Raw genomic sequence first — 12511 nt, 5'->3', positions numbered from 1 at the left:
CTGTGGGTGTCCTGAGTGTCATGATGATGCAGCAGGTGTGTGTTATGTGGCAGGTGTAAGTGATATGGGAGATGAGTCCGAGAGAACGAGAGATGGCGGCCTCCTGTGGCGCCAGGGAGGAGTGCAGGACCCGGACTCGTGACACAGTTTGTTGGAGCTGATCTAACGATCTGAATGAGAGAGAAATAGAGAGAGAGATGCAGAGCATGTGCAGAGCAGGGGATGCGAGGAATAGTATTAAGAACCGCTGCTTTAGAACATATGATTGTGAAACTTGTGAATCCATTAGAATCGTTAGAAGACAGAATCGAGATTCATATATGAACAGATGTTTACGTGCACCCCTAGTTTTCTCTTCCTCTTCTCTAAAGCAGCGCAGCATGGCCTCGCTCACTTTGCTGTGTGTTCCCGGGGGCAGGATTTATCTGGGTTTGTGACGTAACGGACCCAGGAAGTAACTCACTGCCAGAATTTTAGACGATATCTCAGTTTGCATTGAACTTTCAGCTTCGTAACTTTGCAGATATTGTTTATGCTCAAACAGCAACATTACACACTAACTAACATTAAAAAAGTGATATCGCAATCAACCACCCCTTTAAGTACTAATAAACAGCCAATAATGTTAATAAGCATGCTAATAAGCAACTAGTTAATAGAATTGGTCCCTATACTAAAATGTTACAGTAAAGACATTTATGTTACACAAGTTTTCTATTTCATGTAGATTATGTTCTTTGTAACTTTTTCATCAAAGAATCCTAAAAAGCATCACAACTGCTGTCAATATTGATCACAGTTTTAAATGTTAATAATATGCAACTTACTGTTGTAGCTGTATTTTTGAACAAATAAAAAAAAAGACTTCTTTCAAAAACATAAACAAACATACTGACCTCAAGCTTTCGGATAGTAATGTAATTTATGTATTGGTGTATATTATTACAATGAAAACAAAATTATAACTTGCTCCACCTCTTGTGCTTCAGCCCCTCCCCCAACCACCTGTCATACAGAACAGGTTTTTTTTTTTTAACTAAGGTTTGTATCCGCTAAAAAAGTTGTAAGAAAATATACAATGTCTTTTTTAGGACTGAATATTAAATGATTTATATGAATTTAGTTTTAATACTCTAACGGTAAGTCGAAAAAAACTACATCCTATTTTTATTGATTTTTTTCAGTTGGCAAGTCATCACTTTATGGAAGTAATATGAGCTGTCAATTGTGTTTCACTGGGACTTTAATTGTACAATACTAAGCATTTTTATGCACTGCAAGAGAAAAAAAAATTTCACAATCTCACCTCCACAAAAGCAGCAACTTCCTGCAGCACCAGGTTCCACTCTAGCTGGTCCTCGGTGTTGAAGCGTTGGGTGTAATCCTCAATCTCTTCAGACAGCTCCTGCAGAAAAATACACCACAGATGGTCTCAGACACACCAATATATACCCTGCTGTGTTTTTCTGATCATAAACAGTGCATTGTTGGCAGTATAGGAATTAGTCCTTGGTAAAAAACAAATATAACATTAAAAAACTACAAAATGTATATGAGTAATTTTATTTAAATGGTGCCAAAATTGATGAGGCATGAATTTTGTATTAATTCCAGCTGCATAAGTGGCCAAACAGACTGTCTCTGCTGACTGATTTTTTTGGCAAGAACCTCTGTTCAACTGAATATCTATAGTGAGCCATTGACTCCGTTTGGTCTGCTGTCCATGACTTACCTTGACCAACACTTTAACCAGATCCATCTTGTTGAGCAACAGACAAACAACGATAAAGCGAGCATAATACCTCAGCTTTTTTACAACCAGCTCTGGCCTGCGCAAAGGACACGGGGCAAAATTAATGAACTGAAGACATACATACATTTTGAGATCTTTACTTTTGCTCATAAGTATATTACTTCAAAGAACTTTCAAGAACATATTAAATAAAATAAAAAAGTATCAACTTTGCTCATCACAGTTCATTGTACAGCAGCTTCTTTTCACCTGTCTTCTTTGTTGACTTGGTGGTAATATGATCGTTGGCGAATGGCCGAATAAAAGGAAAAGGCTTCATTAAGGTAGCTTGTTTCTGAAGTGCGGAGGCTGAAGAAGATAAAAAAAAAAATGCGTAAAAAAATATCTAAAACACACCATTTGAAACAAGCCGAATAAAGAGTTGTTAAAAAAAAACTCCTTACTAGTAATGGTAGTACAGCTGGCCAATTTTTGAGGCTACTTCACCTATCTGCCACCTCTTGAGACCATACCGGTTGTCCAGGACTTGTCTATTGTCCAGTAAAGCAAAACCAAATAAGAAATCATCTGTCATTAATGTTGACATCATTGGTGCAGAGGAGCTATCAGAGGGAAGTTTGATCAAGCATGTTAAATCTTCAGTCTTATGTAGTTCTAAGCCGAAGAACCTGCTTTATTTTCGTGCTTTTGGTAAAAACAGACCTTTCTGTTTCAAAAATAGATCCATCTAGAGGGCTGACCTGTGCTGCTGCTGAAACTTCCACAGTTTAGTGTATATGTCAAATGTTCGGCCAAAATAGGACTGCCACTGCTTGTGTCCATATTGAGGCAGATCCCTGCAGGAGTGTGAGAGAACAAACAAGAGACGCACAGCCAAATTCAGTTTAATAATGCATTCTCCCCATTCATTGGTAATTAAGCATTAATTTATCAGTTTAGGAATTAAAGACATTAAATTACGAGCAAAATCAAAAATGTTCATACAATCAGTACTTGGGATTGAAAACAGATTTACAAATAGATGTGACTCCGGAATTATCCTGTTCATATGACAACTTAAAGTCACAATTCAAGCAGACTTTAAAGGAGTGTCTCAAACAAGGACAATTTGAACAAATAACTGAAAACAAGACCCTCATGATAGCTGAATAACCATAATGACAATGTTTTACAGCTAAAATTGTATCCAATTCATAATTAAGGAACGCTGCAACCGTAATGCTGTTATTTTCTAGTGCTATACAAATAAATTTGACTTTCATCCAAAAATGGAAATTCTGTCATTATTTACCCTCATGTTGTTCCAAACCCGTAAGAGCTTTGTTCATCTTCGGAACACAAATTAAGATATTTTTGATGAAATCCGAGAGCTTTCTGACCCTGCATTGACAGCAACGCAACTACCACGTTCAAGGTCCAGAAAGATAGTAAGGACATTGTTAAAAATACTCTCATGAATGCACATTGCAGTCTGACACGGAAAAGAAGAAATCATTATTCTTGTTTTCTTCGCGCACAATTTTTTTTTTCCTGTAGCTTCATATAATTACAGTAGAACAACTGATGTCACATGGACCTTTCTGGGCCTTGAACATGGTAGCACCCTTGCTGTCTATGCAATGTCAGAAACTCTCGGATTTCATCAAAAATACCTTAATTTGTGTTCTGAAGATGAACAAAAGGCTAGAAAATCTTACCAATTAATTTGATACAAATGTATATAGTAAACAATCAAACAGAGACTTCTACAATAGAAACAACAGATTCTTCTTCAGAACACAAAAAAAATATATATTTTGAAGAATTCTGGTAGCCAAACAGTTTTGGTGACCAATGACATACATTGTATAGCCAAAAAAACAACCACTGATACATTTCTCAAAATGTCTCCTTTTATGTTCCACAGAAAAAAGAAAGTCATACAGGTTTGGAAGAACATGAGAGTGCATAAATGACAAATTTTTCATTTTTGGATGAAGTATCCCTTGAAATGTTTTTTTTTTTTTTATTATTTATATCTGCATTGAAAATGAGACAATATGAGGTAAATGTTATTTTCCCTATATTACTAGACTTCTATGCACATGAATTTGCTTTGTGAATATTATCAAGGTCCTGTGACTCACTGCTTTAATCACCGGGTTGTTTTAATAACTACAATATCAAGTCTGTGTTCAAACCAATCCCGCTTTGATACCTGCATAACATTACATAAGCCAATTCTGCCCTTCTGCCTTGACACTCCTATCGCAGGACGTCATGTGGACAACGGCAGATGCGCCTTCCAAATATACAAGTGGTCAAGGCTGTCATGCACTTAATTAGCATCATCATAGCAATGATGTGAAGACATTGGTGGTGGGAGAGAGCAAAAACAGAACAATCAGAGAGTCAGAAAGTGTGAGTGGGTGAGAGTGTTTGGGCAGGGCTGTGGTGAGTCATAGTGCCGATGATATGAAGGAATTTGATGAGCTATAGCAATCAGCTGGAGAAGTAGCTCTTTTGCCTCTACTCGCTCTTTATTCCTTTCCCGTCCTTTTCCCCCTGAACCCACCCGAAACACCTCTAGGCCCTATTGTTATCATCAGAGGGTTGCTATGACAACAGAATCAGGGACTGGGGAATACAGCAGGTAAATGCAAAAGCCCTCATTTACACACGCTCACACACGATAACAGTAGATGATGCATCTTTCATGAACATGTAACTGGCCATGCAGGGAAAGGCATGGGGACAAAAATTAATGTCAAAAAATAAATCATGTCCAGGAATAACGTTGAGTTGGCCAATACACAAAATGCATGCGCACCCACACACACATCACGCAACATAATGAAACACCCTCCTTTCATTCATGCAGAATCGGCTGTAGCGTGAACAAGCACATTTTATTTCTGCAGCATTCATTGATAATGTGCATTCATACACACACACACACACACACACACACACACACAGTGTAAGGTTAGAGATGGATTTGTGAAATTTACGGTTCACCCCGGTGCCCTTGTGGACTGCGAGAGACAAGGTCAGGAAGGAGATAGGTGCAGTCATTAGTCAGGGCTTTAATTTCACTACATGCACCATTAATTTCCCATTCTCTGACAGTATTAATACCCACAAGACAGATTCACTGGCAGAGCACAGCCAGGGACAGACCTGTAAATTAGGAAAGGCAGGAAAGGAGGGAGCCAGGATGGGTTGTGTGCACTGTGCAGATGGGGTCAGATGTGGAGTAGTCGAGTAACATGGCAATATTATATCTGCATACTGTGTGGCTGAGGCTGTTTATACTCCAATTCTTTGGTAATTGCGCTACTCTGGAATTTATTCTGGAACTGACATTAACAAAAAAGTTAGTTTAGGAAAGTAGACTAACACTATAAGTAACTCTATTGATATTCATATTTATAAAAAAAAAATCTAAAGATATTAGGTTATCTAAAATATTAACTTATCTTTGTACCTTTCTAAGAATATTATATGTATTGAGAAATAATATACATTGATTTTCTATAAAAAATAAATAAAATTGAACATAGCTATGATGGCATACACAAACAATACCGTTCAAAAGTCCGTGTTCAAAACAATTAAAAACAGCAATACTGTGAAATATTATTACAGTTTAAAATAAAATGTTTGCATTTTAATATATTTTAAAATGCAATGCATTCCTGTGATGCAAAGCTCATTTTTCAGCAGCCGTTCCTCCAGTATTCAGTGTACATGATGCTTCAGAAATCTCTAAACATTTTAACTATAGTGTATACGTGTTTGAATTTTTTTTGCAACTCTGTTACATACTGATAAAGAATACTAATGTGAATATGAAAATGTCACTATAAATGTCTCTACTGAGTCAAGTAGTGGAAGTATTAGGTAAGGAAATGAGACCAATTAATAATAGCTGTTTCATTACTGAACTCTACAGGGTGTTGCTAAGCGTCAAATGCAGAAGTAGGCCGCTACTGGTTAGACAGCCTAATTAGCATGGAGAAACAGGGCATGGGGGCGTGGCCTCATAACAAGCATCTAGTTCTGTATTTGTGTAGACACAAGCTATCATTAAGGTATAAAACATATATATGTAAAGTCATGACCAAAAATATTGGCACCCTTGGTAAATATGATCAAAGGTGGCTGTGAAAATGAATCTGCATTGTTAATCCTTTTGTTCTTTTATTTTTAAAATTTAACCTTTCAATGGATAAGAATTCAAAATGGGGGAAAAAAATGTTATCTGTTGGTATTTGATAGAATCCATGATGCCATGTGTCTAAACAAGATGTCCTGGACCTCCAGCAGAATATAGGCCCACAACATAAAAAATACAGCAGTATATTTCATTGTACACATGGGGTACTTTTTATCCCTGTGTTCACAAAACCCATGTTTGCTGCTAAAAAGCAAATTTTTTTGTTTCATCTGACCATAGAAGTTCCAGTCGTGTCTGATAACTGAATATGCTGGAGTTTGTTTTTGGATGAGCTGGGAGAATTTTTCTTGAAACCCTCCCAAAAAACGTGGTGATGTAGGTGCTGTTTGACAATTTTCTTTTAAGGTTTTCTGACCCCGAGACTCAACTATTTTCTGCAATTCTCCAACTGCAGTCCTTGGAGAGTCTTTAGCCACTCAAACTCTCCTTCTCACCGTGCATTAGGACGATATAGACACACGTCCTCTTCCAGGCAGTTTCTGTTGATTGGAAATTCTTAATTATTGCCCTGATGGTGGAAATGGGAATTTTCACTGCTCTAGCTCTTTTCTTAAAGCCACTTCACTAATTTGTGAAGCTCAATTATCTTTTTCTGCACATCAGAAATATATTCTTTGGTTTTTCTCATTGTAATGGATGATTAAGGGAATTTGGGCTTTGTTTTCCCTCCTATTTATATTTCTGTGAAACAGGAAGCCATGGCTGGATAATGTCATGTTCATAATCACCCTGGAGTGCTCAAAATTGTGAATATGAATGGGAATATACTTCAGAGATATTTTACTCATAAGAATTTCTAGGGGTGCCAATAATTGTGTCCAACGTGTATTTGATAAAAACATTTATTTCATAATGATATTTCCCCTCATTTTAAATTCTTATTATCCAATGAAAGGTTAGATTTTTTTGATTTTTTAAATAAAAGATCAAAAGGATTAACAATGCAGATTAATTTTCACAGCCTTCTTTGATCATATTTACCAGGGGTTTTTGTCATATTTATATCATATCATAGTTTAACAATATCATAGAAGCAAGAGTGTTGTTTTTTCCCCCGATTTAGCTTATTTTTGCCAATTTTTGTTTGTTCCTGTTTTGCTACAGATGAGGTTAAGAAACAAATTTCCTACTGCATGAATATTTGAATGTCAGAACATGCGGGTTAGTCTATGAAACAACCTCCTGGACTGTAGCAGTCTCAGTCGCTTATGCAATACAAATGTAACAAACACACACCCTGTACATGAGGACAGGACATGGAAACAGAGATAAAAGAGGAGGGAAGGAATACAGATTGTGAAGACAAGAAGAAAAGAGAGAAAAAAGAATGGGGGAAGAAAGAAAGAGAAAGCTAAAAAAGAGAGAGAGATAGAGCCCACAGCTACTGACATACTTGTCCTATAAATAGTCTTAGCTAAAAATGACTGATTAACTCAAACGTAACCTACTGGCCACTGAGAAATGGTGATAAACACGGAGTGACGGGATTCATTTTTTAAGAGTGTGTGTAATGCAGAGACAAACGCTGGGAGATATGAGGGGGTGGAAGAGGAGCGCTGAAGATTCATTCAGATGTAAAACTGAGCTCACGTCACTCAGACACTGGAAATTATAAAGGGCTCTCAGCTCCCTACGGATGAACAGGCAAACATCAACACATGCATAAAGCACAGCACAGATGAGACATTAGAACCTGCTCATTTATAGATAAAGCACTGACTTTTTTTAAAGGAATAGTTGATCCAAAATCATTATCCTGTCTATATATACACTCACCCTCATGTTGAAAGTCAGTAAGGTCCAAACAACACTGAACCCCATTGACTTTCACTGCATGGCCAAAAAGATATTAGATTCACATTTTACATTAGAAATACAGTAATACTTGTTTGGAACAATATGAGGGTGACCAAATTATGACCATTTTCATTTTTGGGTAAATTACCTCTTTATATTTTCTCGATTCACCTTCATTTTGAGACTGAATTCTGTAGACCTGTACTGCGTGAACTGGGTTGGCGACAATCCTCTTTCATGTCTTAAAATACGAGCTCCATTCACGTTTTTTCATATGGGATTCCAGTAACTCACAGTAATGGCAATATGAGGTTTATGTCAGCCAAAGGTTTTAGATTCTGTCGCTGGTACTCTTATTAGTTTCGCGGTCTGAAATCAACCCAAGCGATGTGCTCAATACTGGCATATATTTAAAAAGCATTTGAAGCCGTTGTCGGTTAATTAAGATTTGGCCGCCTCGACTAGACTTGGTTATTAAATAACGTTGTCTCAACTGTGATAAGACATTCCAGTGTTACATAAGTCACCATATTTGATACTAGCATTAGTCACTGTCACTATATGGTTAAAGGCGTGATTTATGGGTATTGCGAGAATAGAAAACAAGCTTGACTTTGGTATTCAAATTAACTCCTCATGGGTCATACCCAAACACAAATGAATAAATGAACAAACAAAGACAAATGAAAGAAAGAATGAATGAGAAAAAAAATTAAGGAATTAAAAACAACAGAAACAAATGAACAACGCATGAGCAAAAAAAAAGAAGAAAATTAAAAAAGCAAGAAATACAACAAAACATGGGACAAACAAGTGAGAGAAGGAAAAGAATGAAAACAAAAAAAGAACAAATTAACAAACATTAAAAAAAGAAAATTAAAGCAAAAGCAAGAATGAAAACAAAAGAAAGAATGAACAAATGATAGCAAGAAAGAAAGAAAGAGATTGGACCCAGACAGCAATCTGGAAGGCAAACAAGACCACAAATAAACAGCAAAACGCTCAGATGCTGAGAAGAGACTGACCTCAAGCCATTGAAAAGCTGTTTAGACTTGTCCAGGAGATAGCAGAAGTCGGTGACAGTTTTCCTCTCACAGAGAGGGATGTCATCCTCTGCCCCCACCCCTGTCATGGCAGCTGCTGCAAACAAAACAAAACAAAAACAGACGTGTCGGCAGAGTTATGCAAAAGCGAGTCGTTAGCACAAGCACGCCGTTGAAGCAGGCATCACTGGCGGAAGCAAGTTATATGAATCACAGTTAAATGAGCACCACAGAAGTCTGAACTGACATACTGTGGGTATAAGAATCTGCATCAGTGACGTGGGCAGATGCTGAATCAGCTTGACGAAAACTGACTAATTCCACCTCCAAACCAACTGACAAGCTCTGACAAATTTGCATCGAAGTTGAAAAAAGTTTCACAGCAGCCTTTAAAATAATCGATTTATCAATCTATGAATAAACCAAGATACATTAAGCTGGAAGTCATTTTTATGTTTCATTATTCCAGTGTTTTCCAATCCTGGTCCTGGAGAACCCTCAACACTGCACAATACTCAACAGCTCATCGGTAGACTCCAAAACCTTAAATTTGTGTCAGATTATTAGAGAGACTTCAAAAATGTGCATTGTTGGGGGTTCTCCAGGACCAGGATTGAGAACCACTGCGTTCGTTCATAATACAGTGATCTTGGATATCACTAGAGACTTAACACTAAATATAAACACAATTGTAACATTAGCTACAAAAAATACTGTCTACATCTTCAGGTTTAAAATGGGGATGCATAATATATCGGTACCATATCAGCTATTGACCGTTATTAGATATTTTTCATCTGTTCCAGTTGATATTGGATATGTAATGGTGTGATATGTAATTACAAGATCACTTAACACTGAGCCCAAACAAGAGACGCTGCAAGATGCCATATACAAAAAATAAAAATAAATCTCTCTTCCATGTTACAAGGGATTTTTTCAATGATTTCTATTTCTGCAATATCACAGCTGACAGCTCAGATACTGATGGCATTTTGTATCACCTTAAAATCTTTTAATTTGAGTTTGTATATGATTATCCATGACTTTAAAGCCACAATGAAAGCAACAACTAACAGTTAACCTAAAAAAAAAAGATACAGCAGCGTTCAAACTGGGAACTTCATGTAAACAAATATGCAACACTGAATGCGTTTTTAAATAATGTTAAAATCATTTAATTTAATGATTTAAATTGCAGAAAGAGTCTGTCCACACATTCTTCTGATTGGCTGTGATTTGAGATTGATTCTTGTATTTGTGAATGCATCTGGAGTGAATAGAAAACAACTGTGTTGCTGGACTCTTATCACATTGTGTCTGGGTAGAACATGGTGTTAAGTTAATCTTTAAATGCTAATAATTTAATAACACCGTTAAATGTAATCTTAAACCTTAAAATGAATAGCCATTTTTCTTACTATACATAAATTCCCTTATAGCATTTAAAATGATCTGAAGACCAAGAACGTATAAAAAGTAAGGTCAATTGTGATTTCATGCCGACTTTAAGTCTTCATTTTGTTTACATTCCACTATAAATAAATAAACCGCTAAAAGGACAGAGGAGGTTCAGGTCCTGCCAACTGCCTGCTAAATATGCCATCCCCCACTGATCTTTTCTGGCTGAAGAATAGGTTCTCTCAAAGGCCTTTCCTGTTCAGAAACAAGCTCAAAGCTTAAATGGACTATAAAGACAGCATATAGTCTACTCTGTGCAGAAAGAAGAAGGTCGGCTCTTACAGGGGGCTAATTAATAATAATAATAATAATAATAATAATAGTTACATTTATATAGCGCTTTTCTGGGTACTCAAAGCACTTTACATGAAAGTGAGGGAATCTCCTCAACCACCACCAGTGTGCAACATCCACCTGGATGATGCGACGGCAGCCATATTGCGCCAGAACGCCCACCACACACCAGCTTATTGGTGGAGAGGAGACAGAGGGATGAAGCCAATCAGTTTATGGGGATGATTAGGAGGCCATGATGGTCAGAGGCTAATGGGGACATTTTTTTGGCCAGGATGCCGGGGTTGGGATTTTTAATGACCAGAGTGTCAGGACCTCGGTTTAACGTCTCATCCGAAGGACGGTGCTTTTTAAGCCAACGGTCGGCTGTCGGGCAGTTTTTATTCATCGGCCGACTAAGTTTTCTCAGTGGGTTCTGCGCCGTCGGCTGAAGTTGGTCCTCGTCAGCTTTTTTCCGGCCAATTCGACATGTTGAATCGGCGTCGGAGCTCGTCGGTCAGTCGGGCAATCTGATCATTCTGATTGGCTGTTCAGCTGGCGAACCAGTGTGCGAGAAAGGCGCAGAACGGACATGCTACTTGGCCGTCGGGTGTCGAGCGTCGGTTTGGTGTGTCAGAGCAACTTTGGCCCCAGATGCTGCCGACGTGAGCCAACCCCGCAGTCTGCTTTTGTCGCCACTAGTTCGTCAGCGTCGGCTTGATATGTACCGGGCTTTACAGTATAGTGTCCCCGTCACTATACTGGGGTGTTAAGACCCACACAGACTGCAGGGTGAGCACCCCCTGCTGGCCTCACTAACACATCTTCCAGCAGCAACCTAGTTTTCTCAGGAGGTCTCCCATCCAGGTACTGACCAGGCTCAGCCCTGCTTAGCTTCAGTGGGCAACCAGTCTTGGGCTACAGGTGATATGGCTGCTTTAATCTGAATTAATCTGCATGTTTTAACATTAGCAATAAGAAAGATAGTAATTGACTTCTCTTTCCATTTGTGTATTTACACATTAAGTATTTTGTGAATAAGGCTTAGCTTGTGTGTTTGTGTGAGACGATGTGTGTCAACCAAACCAAACACCACCACACATGTCCTCTCTGTGGTGGCATGAGATAAGATCGTGTGGTGTAGATGTGTCATAGGGAGGACATGTGCACCTCCTCTAGCTACCCCAAGAGGAACTGGGCGCTGAGGACAGAATGGGGGAGAAATCCACACAAGAGGATGAACGTTAATAAATATCCATAAAGCATACGCAAGGCATGAATTTAAGTAAGCTTTGTGAAAAAAAAAAACGAAGCTCAGGTTAGGTTTATTTATAAACTGTTAAGAAACTTGAATAGCCTTGACTCAATGTAGTCAAGAACTCAACTTTACCAATGATTTTGAATGAAGCATCATGGATGAAAAGCTCTAACTCCACATCTGTGAGAATAAATGGAAAATTGGTATGTTGAAGGCCTGTTCTCACCAATAGGAGCAAGTAATGTATGATATATTGTGCTGACATTGGAAGCCATTGCAGGGAGAAACATCATTTATTGCCTGAAACCGTGTACAATGTCAGCTTGTGTGTGTGCGCATGCATGTGGTCAGACCCAGTGGGTAGTAAGACAAACATTCAGCTGTCAGTCCAAGGTGGCTTGAATAGAAAAGACCTGAGCATGTCCATCACCCGTGCTCAGCCTCCAGATGGCTCACCATGGTCCACGTATGGACCGTTTCAGCCCACCTTAAAAATGCTGTCAACAGATTCAGAGAATATATTTCACCAAAAGAAGAATGTCCCAATTTAAACAATTAATAATTTATTTATTAGCACAGTAACAACCCCTTAATTATCTAAGGTTGGACAAATACAAAAACTAAGGTTGGACAATATAGTGCAAACTCTATCAAAAAAAAGAACAACATCGCAATGGAAGGTAGCTCAAATTTGTAAAGCACACATG

The 12511-nt window shown here is 38.0% G+C and overlaps 2 protein-coding genes across 3 annotated transcripts in view; both read right to left on the bottom strand.

Annotated features, from left to right (window-relative positions):
- Nucleotides 1-12511, bottom strand: part of LOC306869969 (CCN family member 1-like) — a 1026947-nt gene that overhangs the window by 560384 nt on the left and 454052 nt on the right. The gene's annotated exons all lie outside the window — the stretch shown is intronic.
- The window catches only part of LOC306870035 (protein SCAI-like), a 30768-nt gene that overhangs the window by 11737 nt on the left and 6520 nt on the right, over nucleotides 1-12511 (bottom strand). For both annotated transcript variants that reach the window (XM_079417067.1, XM_079417068.1), the window contains exons 3-8: nucleotides 8795-8909; nucleotides 2494-2589; nucleotides 2197-2283; nucleotides 2003-2101; nucleotides 1733-1829; nucleotides 1307-1405 (exon numbers count right to left, since the gene is read on the bottom strand). In XM_079417067.1, the coding sequence (XP_079273193.1) occupies nucleotides 1307-1405; nucleotides 1733-1829; nucleotides 2003-2101; nucleotides 2197-2283; nucleotides 2494-2589; nucleotides 8795-8901 (585 nt within the window). In that variant the 5' untranslated portion in view covers nucleotides 8902-8909. The remainder of the gene's footprint in view (nucleotides 1-1306; nucleotides 1406-1732; nucleotides 1830-2002; nucleotides 2102-2196; nucleotides 2284-2493; nucleotides 2590-8794; nucleotides 8910-12511) is intronic.

Source organism: Barbus barbus, assembly GCF_936440315.1.
Source record: "Barbus barbus genome assembly, chromosome: 5".
Lineage (NCBI taxonomy): Eukaryota > Metazoa > Chordata > Actinopteri > Cypriniformes > Cyprinidae > Barbus > Barbus barbus.
Note: the sequence above shows the minus strand (reverse complement) of the source record. Positions and strands in the feature narration are given on the sequence as shown.